This window comes from Hypanus sabinus, chromosome 14, assembly GCF_030144855.1.
Source record: "Hypanus sabinus isolate sHypSab1 chromosome 14, sHypSab1.hap1, whole genome shotgun sequence".
NCBI classification, from domain to species: domain Eukaryota; kingdom Metazoa; phylum Chordata; class Chondrichthyes; order Myliobatiformes; family Dasyatidae; genus Hypanus; species Hypanus sabinus.
In genome coordinates this window covers 55,107,718-55,125,728 of record NC_082719.1, presented here as the reverse complement: position 1 = coordinate 55,125,728, position 18,011 = coordinate 55,107,718, and the positions used below count along the sequence as shown (strand labels likewise).

The following is an 18,011-nucleotide window of genomic DNA, read 5'->3' as shown; positions in this document are numbered from 1 at the left end:
TATTACTTAAACACTAACAACATAAAAATTTGAAACAGTATTAAATATTTTCTGTTAGCAGATACACTGCTTGAAAAGATGCAGAATGGCTATTTCAAATCTGTTCTACTGTTACCATTTGTTGTGCTTTTGAAAAACTTAATTCCTTTGGGAGAACCAGATTTCCCTTTGCCAGTATCCATGATGAATTCAGGACACAATCGAGATCTGAACTCACAGAAAAGCAGCCACGTATATTTATGATGGGAACCATCTACAGCAGGTCAAAGGAACATAGCCTGCTCCCTTTCTTTGAGCTGGAAGAAGAGCACCAGATTTCTAAGCAGCTGGGGATAGTTTCCCTCGAATGGCAAGCTTATAAAGTTACCCCCTCCCAATCCCATTGTGGGCTCAGCAACAGTGGTCATCAATGGGAATACACAGGTTGTCAATCTCAAAGCATCGTCACATTATTGGGATGAATACACAAAGTATTTCTGAAGAACAGTGCACCATGAGCCACCAAATTGTAGAGCATTGGGAGGTCACATCTGAGTGATGTAACAGGCGAAGATCGAGTATTAGAAGAGTAGATTTGTGAGGGAACTCCTGGCCTTAGGAAGGTGGTAACTTTAGACCCTTGCAACAGTTTCATCTGATAAATGAGAAGATATTTTTCAATCCTTTCCCCATTCATCAGTAAGTTAATGGCACCAGCATGAAACAGATCCTTCAAATTCCGTCCATTATATCTGAAATATTAAATATGTGATCCTGGCACTACACAGAATAAAATAGATTTTTACATTATGGCACTGATATTGTGCTTAACACTAACAAAATTGAAAATAACTTTGTTACAATCTGTGGTTAAAATAATGAGGTTTAAAATCACCTTTGATATTAAAATGTATGCATCAATTAAAATCACCGCATATTATTGTTTTTCTACTATGACACACCAGTTGCCATGATCATAACAGGAACTCTGAATGTGAAGTTCTTGCACATTCTCTTCGATGAGCTGAACCAATTCTCCTTCCCTGAAGACATGATAATATCGCATGAATTCTGTGGCATCTGGAATTATCTCTTCCTTATCATCCAAAGCCACAGCTTTGATACTGTCAATCACAGAGTCTGTTGACTCTGTTGTTGAAGTCCTTTTAAAAACCCTGGCCCCAGTTCCCTCAGACTTTTGTGCTCCTTCATGCATCTGACTGTCTTCTACAGAGTTAGTCCGAAAAGGATTTAGATCTCCTGGTCTGCTTATTTCACCTTGCTGTTTTCCTTGCTTTGTTTTTAATGAGTTCACATTTCTGGTCTCTAACCATTGTGCTTCTTCATGCTTTGGATTTTCAGCAAACACTTCCTCATCAAAACTGTCTGTCTTCACCAGTGGTGGGCAATCTGCTTCCAAACTGCAGTGCCGGGATGATATGCCCAACTTTCCCACAGGCTGCATGGAAACAGTAGTACTTCTCCATGAATGCATTAGGTCCGGTGACTGCTTCATTGACTTTAGTTGGTCAATGTGTGACTGCATTGTAACCTCGTCAAGTGATTTGGAGAAGAACCACGAACGAAGTGATTTTCCCAGATTCTTGTAAAGTCGATACTCTTGATCTTTGAACATCCTGGGGCAGCAATTTTCTAACAAAGTTTGATTGTCACTTCTGTATGAAAGTATTGTGTGTTGATCCTGTCTAAGAGACAACATTGTGCTGCATTCACTTTGAACTGCCTTTATTGAGTCTTTATCTTCTGCCTTGAAATTCCTTCCGACTATGGGTTGATTATTATTTTGACTAGACTCTGATGATGGTCTAGAACACAGGGATCGGTTCCAAGGAACAAAGATGTCTTGTTTATCAAAGCGACGATATTTTTGTTCCATGGCCCATACATAAATCATCATTTGACCTCCACGGAGCAAAGTTCTCGCCATTTCTTTTATTGCTCTAATTCGCCTGGCCTTTGTTGAAAAATGATGAATCACTACATTAAGACAATGATAAAATTAGTTTGTAATGGGTATTCATGCACAAGAACATGTCTAGTGTTACAAGTTGGAGATGAAATAGGCAGGAGGGTGACAAATTGGATAGGTTTTTCTAAAGGACTGATATTGTATGGTGGGCCAAATGGCCAGCTTTTGTGCTTTACAACTCTACTTCCTTCAGATAGTACACTGCAAGTACAGTATTAGTTTTATGACAATAATAAATATGTGTAGCCTAAACATGTTAAAAAATATAACCTATGGAGGGGAATAAACATCTGTTGTTTTTGGTCAAGCTCCTTCATCAGGTCTGGAAAGGGAAGGGACAGAAGCCAGATAAATGTGCAGGGGGTGGGGAGCTACAAGCTGGCAGGTGGTAGGTGAAACCAGGTGAGCAGGTATGTGTGAGGAGGCAGTGAAGCTGGGAGGTGATAACTGGAAGAGGTAAAGGGCTGAGGAAGGAGGAATCTGATAGGAGGACAGTGGACACTGAGAGAAAGGGAACGAGGAGGAGCACCAGAGGGAGGTGATGAGCAGGGCAGGAGAAGAGAAGGGGTAAGAATGGAGCCAGAATGGGGAATGGAAAAGGAGAGAAGGGGAGAGAAGGAGGAGAGATTACTGGAAGGGTCACAGCTAGAAATGTTGATTGTTTATTCGTCTGCATAGCTGCTGCCTGACATGGCTGAGTTCCTCCAGCATTTTAAATGTGTTGTCCTGCATTTCCTGCATTTCCAGCATTAGTTGCGTATCTTGTGTAAAAGAACAGGTTTAACTTTTGGAGGAGCTCAGCAGGTTAGTCAGCATCTGTGGAAGGAAATGGACAGTCCACATTTCACCTGGATTGAAAGACAGAGGGAAAAAAAACAATACTAAAGATAGAGGGGAGGCAGCCCTTATGAAAAGTAGTGATGAAATAGGCAGGAAGGCAGACTGGAGATCCCTCCTATTGTCTCTGATAATTGTAATAATACTGATTGGTGGGAAAATCTGTGGATGGATTTCAGGAGTCTGTGGTTTTACCATCACCCTCCAACAAATCAAGAAAGTGAATTAAGATTCACATTGGGTACAGCCTGGGTAAAAACTGTGCCTTTTCTGAAAAAAACCACTGCAATGTAAGCAAGAAAAAATACTGGTACATGTAATGTCCTGCACATTTTCTGGCCGATGTTTCCTCTTTAACCTGTGTTGCAGTTCCCTGGGACACCAGCAATTACCCTTCCTTCCACTGACTGCAGCTGCTGGGGACTGCTGAAGAACAAGCCCTCTCCCCTCTCCCATTCTGCAGCCAGCACTACCACATCATCCTTTTCCCTTTACTTAGATTTAATAAGTACCTTTTGTTTGTAATTCCTGTTGTGGCCTAACTCCTTTGTGTTACTTCCTGAGAGCCAAGGTTTTAACATGATGGGAGCTCACCCAATTTTTTTTTATTTTGGAAGTACGGGACTACATTGTGTTTGCCCCAATAATTTCTTGTACTGTACAGGCCATTTGTTTGTTTGTTACCAGCGCACACAAAAAGCTGGAGGATGTCAGCAGGCCAGGCGGTATCTATGGAAAAGAGTACAGTTGACATTTCGAGCTGAGACCCTTCAGTAGAACTGGAGAAAAAAATGCTGAGGAGTCGGAGGTAGAAAGTGCATGGAGGGGAGAAAGAAAGACAAGGTGATAGGGAGGGGTGAAGTAAAGAGCTGGGGTGGATAATCCATATTCTGTTCTACTTTGGTAGTTGACGAGTATCATCTAGTTCTATTTTTGTAATTGTGACCTGAATGGCTATTTTGTAGAGAGAGCAAAATTTGTTGCATTATTTGTAGGTAGCTGTGTGCTGTATTGGGCCCTCTTGTGTGTTATGTACACTCTCAGTTTGTGTATTAAATGCCACATTCGTATGTTTGTGCTGACCTCTGCACTTTGTCATTAGTGTAGTGTACGAAAGCTTTTAAATTTTAAATTTGGCATCCCTTGAAGAGCTCATTAAAGAATCTTCTGAGGAGCTTCTTGAGCTGTTTACAAAGGATCAACTTTTGCAGCTGGCTTCTCATTACAAAATTGTGCTTACCGGCACTGAAAAATGGTTAAAAGGGAAGTGCTGATAGACACTGGGGTTCCTGATGCTAGTTCTATCTCCCCCCCCACCCCCAAACCTACTCCTTTCTCAGAGTCTGCCACTGAGTTGAGGCTGAAGGAGACAGCACTGCAAGAGAAGCAGTTAGAGGACAAGCACAAGGAACACCAAATGGACACCAAATGCATTTAGAACTTGAGTGTTTCTTTAAGGAATTAGGGTTCAAGAAGGCTCACAATTCTGATCCTTCTTTATTGGATGGAGGTAGCCATATTAAGTTAGTTCCACCATTTGCAGAGAAGGATGTCAAGAAATTCTTCTTTAGTTTTGAATGGGTGGCTACCACTTCAAATTAGCCTAAACATGTCTGGACTCTGCTTTTTCAGAGCGTTTTGAAAGGCAAGGCTCAGGACGCCTACACTGTTCTAAGCATTGGAAGGAGCTCAGACTATGATGAGGTCAAAGTGGCCATCTTGAAATCTTACAAGTTGGTTCCTAAGGCTCATCGCCAGCACTTTAGGAGCTAGTTAGCTTGGCCAGCAAACATATCTGAAGTTTGCAAAAGAGAAAAAGAATCTGTTTGACAGGTGGTGTTTAGCTCAACAAGGAGTAACTAGAGAACACCTGAGTCATCTCATCTTGCTTTAGAAATTTAAGAGCATCCCATCTGTTAATGCAGTTGTTTATTTAAATGAGTAAAAAGCCCCAACCCTTGAGCAAGCTCCATATTGGCAGATGAGTATGTTTGAACCCATAAATTCTTTTTTGGCAGTAAACAGCAAGCTGAGTACAGCGGTAAAAGCCTATAAAATCAGGCACTATCGTCAAAATAGTGCCACCTGCCTCACCCCAGCTAAGAATTTTATATCTGAGAATGCCACAGCTGACTGAGTGTGTTTCTACCACAAGAAACCTGGTCACCTAATTGCTGGATGTTCGGTGCTTAATAAGAAGCAGAAAACTGTGAAGCCTGTAGCTTTTGTGAAAACTGGAGCAAATTACTGTGTCTCCAGATAGTGATGTCTCAAGCAAGAAACACGTGTTGGCAGGCTCTTCCTTCCTGATGGACATTTCCGCTTCTCATCCTGAGTCAAAGCTACCCACTACGACCTGGAGGGACACGGGAGCTTTTCAGTCTGCAATTCTCCAGGATGCTTTGCTATTCTCTGAGTCTGCTATGGTTTCAGAGAAATGTGTGAAAAAGGGTCTGGTGTAGGTTTTTTATCTATGCCTTTGCATAAGGTTTGTCTCCAATCAGGTTTGGTTTCTGGTGAGGTTGTTGTTGCCCTCCATTCCCAGATCCCAGCTGAAGATGAGTCTTTCATTTTAGGGAACAATTCGGCAGGTCATAGAGTGCTACCTACTCCTGAAGTAACTGCTAACCCTATGATGCAGGAGGGCCCAAATGAGCTTGAACTAACTTTCTCAGACACCTCTCCTGTTTGCGTTACTACTCATGCAATGTCTAGGAAAGATCAAAGCAAGGAGAAGAGCTCTGACAATCTCCCTGATATTGCCCTCTGTGACACTTTTATGGCCAAAGGTGATGTAGATCTAACAGGGTTTGGCCAAGTGCTTCCCTCTCATGAACAGCTAGTGCTCGAACAGAAAAGAGATTGTTCTCGGTCTCCTCTGTTTGAAGAGGTGGTCTCAGAGGAAGCAATTGTAGAGGCTTCCTATGGCCATTTTATTAGCAATTTGTGTTAGTGAGAAAGTGGGCTGCTCCAAAAGTGTCCGTTCAGGATGATTGGAGTAGTGTTTATCAAACTGTTGTTCCTGATGTTTACTGGCCTGACATATCATTGCCTTGCTGCTCCTTCAGGCACCAGGAAAGCTCTTAACCATGTGCTTTTCTTCCGGCCTGGTGTGAGACCTGATATAGCTTAGTACTCTAAGTCATGTCAGGTGTGTCAGGTTGTTGGTAAGCCGCATCAGAAGATCCCTGTTGCTCCGCTACATCCTATCCCTGACATTGGGGTAGCTTTAGGTTGCCCCAGAGCAAACTTTTAAGGGTAGGAGTGTAATGCCCTGTACATTTCCTGGCCTGTGTTTTTTGTTGCAGTTCCCTGGGACACCTGCAATCACCCTTTCTTTGCCAGCACCTGCTGGGGTCTGCTTAAAAACAAGGCACCTCCCACTCCCTCTCTCCCCCATTATGCAGTCAGCTCATTATACACCACCCAGCTCCCCTTTACCTTAACTTTAATTTAATAAATATCTTTATTCTATGGTGGCCTGACTCCTTTGTGTTACTTCCTGAGAGCCGAGTTTGTAATATGTAGTTGTTCTGAAATTACATTGCCTTGTTATATACTGTAGCTGGCCACCAATGTTCTCTGGTGGGAGCAAACTGGTCTGAAAAATGCTGAATCGGTCAATCCACTGAGAGGAAGAGTCATTAGGCAAGGAGGAAGGGACAAAGAGAAGAGAGAAATGAAAAGGGGAACGGAACATCTTTACTCTTCAAGGTAAACAGAGCTTCCAGAACAAGCTACTTCATGATTTATTTACTTAGAGATGTACAGTAACACAGAATAGGCCCTTCCTGCCCTTTGAACTGTGCTGCCTGGCAACCTCCGACTCAACACTAACCTAATCACAGGGCAATTTACAATGACCAACTAACCAATTGACCAGTAAGTCTTTCAGGCACTGGAGTCTTTCAGAGTTTGGCGATTCACCCGACATGCAGGGGTTTTGTATGGAAGCTTTAAAGCATCAACAAAGGGGAAAGGAAAAAAAAGGGGAGGGCAACAAAGACAAAAGGCAATCTCCAAGATGGAGGGCCATGCTGCAAGAGGATGTGAGGGTTATTTTGGCGCCCCAAGAGGATGACAGATCATGCCAAAATGCAAGGACAGTGGTTAGCTGTTGACTGAAGGGTTAGCTAACTCCTTCACAACCACTGATGAAAAATAAAAAGCAGAAATAAATGTGATGAATAAGCTCAAAAATGCACCACAGTTAACTGTCAGCTGGTCATGCAGAGCAGCAGAAAGAAGGTACAAAGACCCAAGGTCAATTAGTGGTGAGGACAACTCCCGAAATCATGACTAACTTTCATTTAAGTAGCTTTGTGTTGACTGAAGGTGTCAACAGATCTGTGGACAGTTCCTGTATAAGGCCCTCAGAGAGGACCATTTGGCTGCTGCTCCAACTGGATGTCCAATTGTCAGTTAAAGTGAGTGGAAGCCAGGAATACCACTTCTGTGCAGACACCAGGGCTGCAGAGAAAGAATTGGCATGAATGGCCTTTGCCCCAGTTTCTTCTTCCTTGTACGTAGGAATAAACTTGGTTTAGACCCAGAGCAAAAAAAAATCTCCCTTGGGTCTCTGCTTGACATGACAATTTATTTTGTTCTTTTTTATGGATGTCTTGGCTGTAATTACATAACATGTGGAATTAGCTTAAAAATCATGTGCTCTCCCTTAAGGGACTAAGAGGTTACAGATCTATTTCAAGTTCATTTCTGCTGGAAAATTACTTTCCTTGCCTGTTCTAGCTACTGGAGCACTGATGCAGGCTAGCCACCGTTCTGTTCAATGAGGCAATAACTTGGAATTCAGACTGATTCAAATAAACCTCATGAGGTAGAGTTTTCATTTGAACATGGAACCCTAGTATGGATCTGGAGTAAGCTTCCCTCCACATTCTGCCATTAAACCTCGAAAGATAGTGGAAATACATGTTCTAATTTAAAATACATCTTAAGAGATGATTCAGCCAAGAATAGTTCAAACAAGCCATGATAAGTGCTATTTGTGTACAAATACGAATTCATTGCACCTGAATTATGAATGGATTTAAAATCTTTATTGTTGTCTTTGGAGTCTATTTGATGTATGTCCATAGTGAAGAATTATACAAGCCTCCATAAGGAGGACTATGATGCCAACAGAGATTAAACTTGTTTCAGAATTTAGATCAAGAGATGTTAGGATTTCTGCAGCTTACCGAAGTATCTAAAACAAGGTCTCCCCCTCCATCAGGGACATTCCCAGCAAAACAATGTTAAAACATGTTCCCACTGATTCTCATAATGCTGAGTCTTTCTTGTATGAGGAACCCACCCAAGCTGAATGGCACTGAGCATTAACTCGTCTTTGTTTTACAAGCACCCCATAGAGCACTTGCACTTAGAGGCTTCCCTTGATATGTAACTATAGAAGAATTCAGGACCTGCAGCCAGGTGAATCTTCGATTCCACTGGCAACCCACGACTCCTGGGTATTTTCCAGGGTGGCACTGACAATAAATGGATGAGGATTCAAGTTATGGTCCAAGGGGACAGAAACTGAACAGGTGACTCCATTCCACTGCATGCCATATTCCAAGCAATAAAGTGAGTCAGGATAAGCAATTGCCCTTCCTCCAAGTATGAGATAAAACTAAATCACAATTGCCAGTAACAGACATGGTTTTATCTTACTACGGCCTTAAATTCCCCCCCGCAGAAATTTCAGAGACATGCCAAGCTTGTCACACACTGCTCTATCTTTTTGCATGCAAAGCTGGGATATTTTCTCTTACCTCCAATGGAAATGACCGCATTAAAACACTGGTCCCTGTAGGGAAGAATGAGGTTGTCACATACCATGACTTCGTGTCCATGGCTTTTGGCAATCTCCACCAAAGGGTTACAATAATCACTGCCCAGCTTGTAAGCCTGGCTGTTCACACTGAGATATTTTCCAGTCCCACATCCTGCAATGAAGAAAAGCTGTAGTCAACAGCAATAAATTGCTTCTTACAGGAGTCTTTTTATATGTGGTGCTGAGCATTCCACAATCCAATATTCCTATTGAAAAGCATCAGTGAGAAGAACAACATTCTGGAAAATTCCAAGCAAACAAAATATTTTCACTCACAGTGAGAAGTTATCCTATTGGAATAGAGAAATGTTGCTGCCAGCACATTACACACTAGTCTAAATGAGTTGAGAGTCTGAGGAAGGTCCTGGACAATACTGTATGACGACAAGAAGATAGTCAGGATCGGCAGTGTGGTAGTGGTACAATTTGCTGCTAGGACCAGGAATCCTGAAATGGTTCTGAGTATTGTTATCTCAAATGGTCTCAGGGAGGAATTGACAGATTTAATAAAAATAACATCTGGTAAGTGAGGGATTGTGGCCAAGTGTTGAGGGTCAAATTGTCATCACTTATATAGGGTTCACATTCACTGGTTCCCACATGGGCTGTTACTATTGTACCTCGCAGCCTTTCCATCAACAGACAGCCTCTTCTGCCAGCAATCCAACCTCAGCCAAGGGTTGTTGTTGCACCTGGATGGCTGAGTCCTGGAAGGCTTTGGTGTGAGATAGGGCGTGGGAAGGAATGGGGTCCCTGGCTCAGTCTGGACCAGAAGAGCAGGAGAGATGGGAAAAGATAGCTTTCTGCAAAATGAGCAAAACAAAGTCGATGGTCAGCAATTGATAGATAGCAATCAGGAAGTTAGGAGTTTGAAACAGTTCTAAATTATTGGAGTCACTTAAATTATTTGTCACTTTTAACCAGTAACACTCACCAAAAGGAATTGAGATTGGATTGCAAATGCAATCAGAAGTTAGAAATTTGCTATTTACAAAGAAATGTTCCTTTATCATTAAGGTGGGTTTACAAATTTTATGTACAACCTGGAAATGGGACTGTTATAGAGCTCATTGTCAGTCAGATGTGATGGGTATAGTCAAAAGATTGGTGGCTGCCTAGACTGTTCCTTAATTTCACAAACCTTCATTGCTTTTGCATGGGAAGGAATGTATTTTTGTATGATTCGTTTAAAACTTTGACAACTCGAGGTATTTCAATTCAATAGTTTTATAGTGCAGCCCTGCCTATGCTTTGCACTGCCAAAATAAAATTCAATGGTTGACATTTCGAATCAAGATGAAGTGCCTCAACCCAAAATATTGACTGTCCATTTCCCTCCATAGATGCTGCCTAACGCACTGAGCTCCCCCAGCATCTTGCCCATTTGTCCTGGTTCCAGCATCTACTGTCTCTTGTGTCTCCACAGTGAGAGGCTACTTTACACCTGGGAGATAATGGAAAGGTTAATTTGACATACTGTCTGCTCTTATAGCACATTAAGGACAATCATTGACAATCACATTTTGTAGCTGCATTTAATTGGTGAGAGGCATTAGGTATTGGATCAGACAATCTGCTACATCTAAACGAACATTACTAGCAGAAGATGATTCACAAGTTAGTAACCAGTTTGGAATTTAATTCTCATGTGTTACAAGTTCTTCCAGCAGACCCACCATGGTCAAGAAAAGACGACGTTTACTGGGGTAAAGACATGGAGTAAGATGTTTACAATTTTGTTACAATTTCAAATAGCTGATGGGTGAATTTTATGTTGACAGGCTGCCAAATGATAACATTGCGCTGAGTGATAAGTGCATCTCCCCCATTTCCTGCACATCTGCCCTCACCCCATCTGCCCGCCACCCCACTTGGGATAGGGTTCCCCTTGTCCTCACCTACCACCCCACCAGCCTCCAGGTCCAAGGTATAATTCTCCATAACTTCCGCCACCTCCGACGGGATCCCACTACCAAGCACATCTTACCCTCCCCCCTTTCTGCCTTTCACAGGGATCGCTCACTATGTGACTCCCTTGTCCACTCATCCCCCCCATCCCTTCCCACCGATCTCCCTCCTGGCACTTATCCTTGTAAGCGGAACAAGTGCTACACCTCCCTCCCTCACCACCATTCAGGGCCTCAGACAGTCCTTCCAGGTGAGGCGACACTTCACCTGTGAGTCAGCTGGTGTGGTATACTGCGTCCGGTGCTCCCGGTATGGCCTTTTGTATATTGGTGAGACCCGACTCAGACTGGGAGACCATTTCGCTGAACACTTACGCTCTGTCCACCAGAGAAAGCAGGATCTCCCAGTGGCCACACATTTTAATACCACACCCCATTCCCATTCTGATATGTCTATCCATGGCCTCCTCTACTGTCAAGATGAAGCCACACTCAGGTTGGAGGAACAACACCTTATATACCGGCTGGGTAGCCTCCAACCTGATGGCATGAACATTGACTTCTCTACCTTCCGTTAATGCCCCTCCTCCCCTTCTTACCCCATCCCTGACATATTTAGTTGTTTGTTTTTTTCTTTCTCTCTGCCCATCACTCTGCCTGTTCTCCACCTCTCTCTGGTGCTCCCCTCCCCCTTTCTTTCTCCCTAGGACTCCTGTCCCATGATCCTTTCCCTTCTCCAGCTCTGTATCACTTTTGCCAATCACCTTTCCAGCTCTTAGCTTCATCCCACCCCCTCCAGTCTTCTCCTATCATTTCACATTTCCCCCTCCTCCTCCTACTTTCAAATCTCTTAGTATCTTTCCTTTCAGTTAGTCCTTACAAAGGGTCTCAGCCCAAAACGTCGACAGTGCTTCTCCCTATCGATGCTGCCTGGCCTGCTGCGTTCCACCAGCATTTTGTGTGTGTTGTTGTTCGAATTTCCAATATCTGCAGATTTCCTCGTGTTTGCTCTATAAATTATGGGAAACAGCTGGGGGATGGGAATTCATAGGATTGTTCTGAAAGCTAGTGCAAGCTCAGTGAGACAAATATCTCATTTTACATTACAATAAAACATTAAAATTATTGGAACAGTTCATTAGAGTTAATCTGCAGATACAATTTCAACAAAGTCTCTGCAAACAACTCACGATAAAATGGCAGCAACATTTCCCAACTGAAGCCAAGGGAGATTCAGACAAAAATGCAATGAGTAGATGATAGATACAGAAGCAATTTGATTATTTCCTGACAAAAGGAGTAGAAACTCAGTTACATACAAACTACATGCACAAAATCAATTGCAGTAATGTAGTCCCTGAGTGTAATGGTGAGGGCTATTACCTGATTCTGCCAGGGAATAACGATGGCACAATATGTAGACTATTTAAGATTAATAAAGATGGCAAATTTGCAACCAAATTCAAACAATAGTAATAAAAACATAAAAACTGAAATTGGTCTATCAACACAAAAATGACTTTCAAATGAGAAATGTTAAAATGGAAAGTACCTTTGCCAGATGCTTACTAGGCAGATGATATATGTTGCCTTTACTTGTTCACTCTTGAGTTGTGGAAACATGCACTTCCATTAACTGACAGAAAAAGACAAGATGTTTCCAAACCACCAGCCAATTCCACAGTGTGACCAGATCTTGGTGTTTGTTTTGAGATTGTTCTCAACTGATTTGTGCTATTTGTCTCAGATCTGACTAAATTCCTTCCCCATTAATTTATAACTAGAGTGATATGCCCCTTATAACAGTGTATTGATGAAATTAGTATGCAATATACCAATGGAAATTAGATGGCTCTATGTTTAATCCTAATTCTTAATTGATTTTTGCCAAGGTGGTAAAGCACCCATGAGCTCTATAACACCCATGGGCTCAGTAAGCTAAAATTTGGCCGCTGCTGCCATAAGCAACTTCCCAACCTGTTCCCACCTCTCTGTGTGTGAGCACATGCATGGAAGACAAGTGAATACAGGATCTGTCTCATTGGCGATGAGCTTTCCTCTCACCCCTTCCCTTTCCATTCCAAAAAGTGACTGATTTCACAGAAATGTGGGTCTTGCTGCCTATGTGATGGAAAGTATTCCAGTGAGAAACAGAAGTGTATCTCATGCCCTTGGAATTGCATTGAAGTAGAATGGCTGCTTGTGTGATAGGGTGCAATGATGGGGTTAGGAGGTGAATACTGATGAAAAAAATAATAAAGGTCCACAAACTACAATGTCAAATCTGAGTGACCTATACTTATCAGTTTGTAGTTATGTAGAGCATTTAACAGAGGCATGACTGTGCACCAGGAATGACCAGTCACAATTTGAAACATCAGACATCCCTTTACCTCTGTAGATACTGCTTGACCCATTGTTCCTCGAGCAATTTGTTTTTTACTCCGGATTCCAGCATCTGTAGTCTCCCATGATTCCTTGAAAGGAGGATTTTGATCTTTGGGTTTAGATTAAGTGGATTGGGTCCATGCTCTCTTGCATTTAGAGAAATGAAACACGTGGAATTCCTATGGGACTTGCCTATACAGATGCAAGGTTAATGATTCCCCTGGCTGGTGCTTCAAAATAAGGGATTAGCTATTCAGGTCTGGATTTTATGAAACTTTGGGAGCTGAGAACTGTGGGGCTCAGTTGTTGAGTATAATCAAGTTGAAGTCAATAGATTTTTGGATTAGAAGAGAAGATAAGGAATTATTGCAGGAAAATAACCTCGAGTTAAGAGATCACTAATGAACTTATTGAACATAGAACACAAGTTGCTCCTGCATCTGATTGTTACGTTTCTAAGGCTTCATGGTGACCCACACAAATGGTAAGTGACAGGATTCCCAAACCTGAAAGCATTCATTTACTGAGGATGCTTACCAATATCAGCAATGATACTGCCTGGTTCTTGGTCCAAGAGGAACTGTCTGACATATGGCCAGGCCTTGCTTCGGATCTCATTGAAGTAAGGTGCTGTTTGCTTGTATACATGATGAACATGTGCTTCTTCCAACTGAATGGCTTCTAACTCCATCCTGTAGGATACAAGGAGATACTGGATTTATGAATAAACTATGTAGACTGGAAGCAATTAGTGCATTTCCTTGAACACCATTCAACCTGATTTGATCCAAAATTGTCAGTGTTTCATAACTCCTGATTGCCATCAATACAAAATTGTTTCCATTTGTATTGTTGTTGCTTGAAAGGCACATTTCAAGTCATAAATGGTTATCAGAATTGTGGTTGGAGATTTACCTCAACAACTGCACAGTTTGACAATGTTCCTATATTGGTATATAATTAGATTAATAAGGATTTTTATTTTGGATAGATGCAAGTTAGTAGGTAATAGGCCGTAATTTATCAAGAAATATTTGGAAAATGGTGTCAGTCAGCATCTGTGGAGAGACACAATAAGTGACTTTCTCAGTTCATTTGCAATGTCATCAATCTGAAACTTAGATTAAACATGCTGCTAAACCCACAATGTGAGCATTGTCTGCAACATTATCACAGTTAGCCTGATTGATAATCACATGATCATAAGACATAGGAGCAGGATTAGGACATTTGGCCCGTCGAGTCTGCTCCGCCATACAGTCATGGCTGATTCTTTCTTCTATCTCCTCAACCTCATTCCCGGCCTTCTCCCCATAAACTCTGATGCCATGTCAATCAAGAACCTATCAATCTTTGCCTTAAATACACCCAAAGACCTGGCTTCCACAGCTGCCAGTGATAACAAATTCCACAAATTCACCACCTCTCTATCCTGACACTATGCCCTCTTGTCCTAGACTCCCCCACTATTGGAAACATTCCTTCCACGTCTACTTTGTCTAGGCCTTTGAAAGGTTTCAATGAGATCCCCCCACCCATCCTTCTAAATTCCAGTGAGTACAGACCCAGAGCCATCAAACGCTCCTCGTATGATAACCCTTTCATTCCTAGAATCATCATTGTGAACCACCTCTGGTTATATTGCTCTATGATCTATATATTAAGTTGAATGTATTGCAAATAACTTGCTGTTTCACCTTGAAAGAGTGTCTAAGAGCCTGGATGTCAGGAGGAAGAAGGCAAAAGATTAGATGTTGTAATTGCGTGCAAAGCAGAAGGCACAAGGACGGCGACTGAAGAGGAAGGCTGGGTGTAGCAAAATGAACTGTCCTTCAGAATGCTGAAAGTGCAGGGAAAGTGAGGCAGTATTTTTTGGTAGCATATTGCTAGAAGTGATGGATTCTTCTAGGGTGCATCACAACCTGGTATGGAAGTTGTCCTGTCCAAGACCGGAAGAAGCTGCAGAAGATCATGAACATAGCCCAGCACATCACACAAACCAATCTTCCATCCTTGGACTCACTTTACACCACATGCTGTTGGAGCAGTGCTGTCAGGATAATCAAGGATATGACCCACCCAGCCAACACACTTTTTGTCCCACTTCCCTCCGGGAGAAGGTTCAGGAGCATGAAGATTTGTACGTCCAGATTTGGGAACAGCTTCTTTCCAACTGTGATAAGGCTGCTGAACAGATCCTGACCTGGATCTGGGCCGTATCTTCCAAATACTTGCACTACCTTACTTTCCCTTTTCTATTTTCTAATTATGATTTATAATTTAAATTTTTATTATATTTACTTTGATTTGTACTTCAGGGAGTGCAAAGTGCAGAAACAGATATCACTGTGATGATTGTATGCTCTAGTATCAATTGTTTGGTGACAATAAAGTAAAGATATGGATATTTATTGAATGTGAAGAACAGTGGGTTGGCAACTGAGGGCAAAGGAATCCTCACCATAGTTCTGACGGGGAGATGAGTGCGAAGGGGTAAAAATTGGATCAAGCCCAGCATAGGGCCCAATAACCAGGTGACCATGAAACTGGAGGCTTGGACAGAAGATCCCTAGGTTAGTGGCAGTTAAGGAAACATCTTCCAATTGAATTCTTAGAATGTAAAGCACATCCTCAATGCTGTAGTTAAATGTTTGCCTCCAATCCCTGTCCTCTCTCCAGTTTGATCTCATGATTTTCACCAGTAAGAAAATTCACAGGATCACCTACCCCATTGTACGGTATATCATGGTAGGGTGGCTTAGGAGCTTAGTAGTTGGCACAATGCTTTACAGTATCAGCAACCTGGGTTCAATTCTTACTGCTGCCTGTAAGGAGTTTCCCTATGACTGCTCGGGTTTCCTCCTATGGTCCAAAGATGCAGTGGTTGGTAGGTTAATTGGGCATTGTAAATTAACCCACAATTAGGGTAGGATTAAATCGGGCAATTGGTGGGCGGTGCATCTTGAAGGGCTCAAAGGGCCAATTCCACACAGTATCTCAATAAATAAATAAAGCGTGGATGCAAGCATCAGACTCACAGGTTCTACTCCAATGATGAGATATTATAGGATTTCATCTGCCTAAACTACCAAAGAAGTATAGGCAGCAAACTTGCACAAACAAAGAAGTGCTTCTATATTATGCTAGGAATTACTCCCTAAAATGGTTAGCGGTTCCATCCTGCTAGAGCTTCAAACCATTCCTCTCTTGGTATTGAGGCCAAATTGCCATCCCAGCAAAAACTCAGCCAATACTTAGATCTACAAGGATGTTTCCTGGATTGGAGAGCTTAACTTATGAGAATAGGTTGAGTGAACTTGGCCTTTTCTCCTTGGAGCGACGAAGGATGAGAGGTGACCTGATAGAGGTATATGAGAGGCATTGATCGTGTGGATAGTCAGAGGCTTTTTCCCAGAGCTGAAATGGCTAACATGAGAAGGCACAATTTTAAGGTGCTTGGAAGTAGGTACAGAGGAGATGTCAGGGGTAAGTTTTTTACACAGAGAGTGGTGAGTGCGTGGACTGGGCGGCCAGTGACAGTGGTGGAGGTGGATACAATAGGGTCTTTTAGGAGACTCCTGGATAGGCACATGGAGCTCAAAAAAATAAAGGGCTATGCACTAGGGAAATTCTAGGCAGTTTCTAGACTAGGTTACATAGTCAGCACAATATTGTGAGCCAAAGAACCTTTAATGTGCTGTAGATTTCTATGTTCTGTGCTCTATGTACTACCAAAATGTCTGGACAAAAAAAACATGAGTCATTGGCAGTAATGAAATAATGGGTCCTTCATCAATCACCCTCGTCACCTCCTTGGTGTTGAATCTTTGAAAGAAATTTTATTACGCATTCTCACTCATCCACCATAACCATGCAAATTGTGTTTGAAAGCTTCTATTAAATTTGCTTCCTCTGTGCTTTTGCAAATTGTATTAAAAATCACAACAATTTACAACATAAATTAATTTTTCCTCATTCTCCTTCTAATATTTCTGAGCCTATGTTTAGAAAGGAGCAAATCTATCCTTAACAACAAGTGTAGAAAACTCCACCTGCATTGCACTGGTGTTTACAGGCTCCTTCACTGCTACAATCAAAAAATAAAATATATTCCATACCCTGTACTGTGTAAAATGGGGAACAATTTTGTGGGTACCATAGAAGCAAATCCTAATCTGAGATATTTCAAGGGTGCTGTTTACTCCTCACTCACAGGGCATTACAGTGTCCCTATGATAATGTATTGATTTCACAGTTCCTCACAGCTGGCATTATTAAGCTTTAGACAAAGTGAAAAGACCTAAATACAATATAATTGCATATTTCTAAATGCCTGAGCAATTGTATTTAATTTTTTTTAAATCATTGCTGATAATAGAGCCAAGTATATGTGTAAATAACAGGAAATAGAAAAGAAAAAGAAATCTAAGAGATGCACATTAACTGTTTACAGTCTCAGTTCTCAAATTAAAATGCTACATACAGTACATTTTCAGTATTGGAATGAGATATGCAAGCCTGCTCGGTCATGGTTATGATCTAGAAATGACTCTTCCACTTGTAGGCAATTTAGAGCCTCCCCACTGCAATGTTGAGTTAACTGCATACTCTGACATCAGCAGCTTTGCTCAGATAGATGTAAACAGACTTAAAATAGTAACTGATCTTACAGCTTACCCTCAGCTCCTCATCAGCTCCATGTCAGCTAGAGCTCGCCTTCAACGTGCTGTGTCTACTTTTCCAGATCATATTTTATCCCTTTGAAATCCAAATGCTTTTGACAGTTTTGTAAATGTTTACGATTTCTGCACACAACACTTGATTTAAGGTAGGCTTTTCTGTTGGTTTAATAAAGCAAAAAAAGAGAGAGAAAACGCACTGTGTCACAGACAGCTGCTTAATTCGCAGGACGTTTGCTGAATTGAATAGAGAATTATCCGTTGCCAGTAATAGTGATGATCTAGCAAAAGTTAATTTTCCTCAGGAAGGAAAACCCGCCGGTATGGCACATTGTACATTGAATATTATACCTGGATGCAACTGTCACTTGCCTGCGTGAACTCAGTGGTTT

The 18,011-nt window shown here is 41.8% G+C and overlaps 1 protein-coding gene across 1 annotated transcript; it reads right to left on the bottom strand.

Annotated features, from left to right (window-relative positions):
• Positions 1-916: 916 nt before the first annotated feature.
• On the bottom strand, positions 917-17,668 carry LOC132404414 (probable tRNA methyltransferase 9B). Its single transcript, XM_059988544.1, has 4 exons — positions 17,618-17,668; positions 13,478-13,632; positions 8,584-8,757; positions 917-1,977 (listed from the first exon to the last, which is right to left on the bottom strand). Exons 2-4 carry the CDS (start codon positions 13,629-13,631, stop codon positions 917-919), a joined length of 1,389 nt encoding a protein of 462 aa, XP_059844527.1. The 5' UTR covers position 13,632; positions 17,618-17,668.
• Between the last annotated feature and the right edge of the window lie 343 nt (positions 17,669-18,011).

Bases quoted from the DNA above. Each gene is read 5' to 3' on its own strand.
- LOC132404414 (XM_059988544.1), bottom strand. From the start codon at position 13,631: ATGGAGTTAGAAGCCATTCAGTTGGAAGAAGCACATGTTCATCATGTA. The intron at 8,758-13,477 runs GTAAGCATCCTC...TCTTCATTGCAG, and splicing joins CAGTATCATTGCTGATATTG to GATGTGGGACTGGAAAATAT. The intron at 1,978-8,583 runs GTAAGAGAAAAT...GTCTTAATGTAG, and splicing joins TGCGGTCATTTCCATTGGAG to TGATTCATCATTTTTCAACA.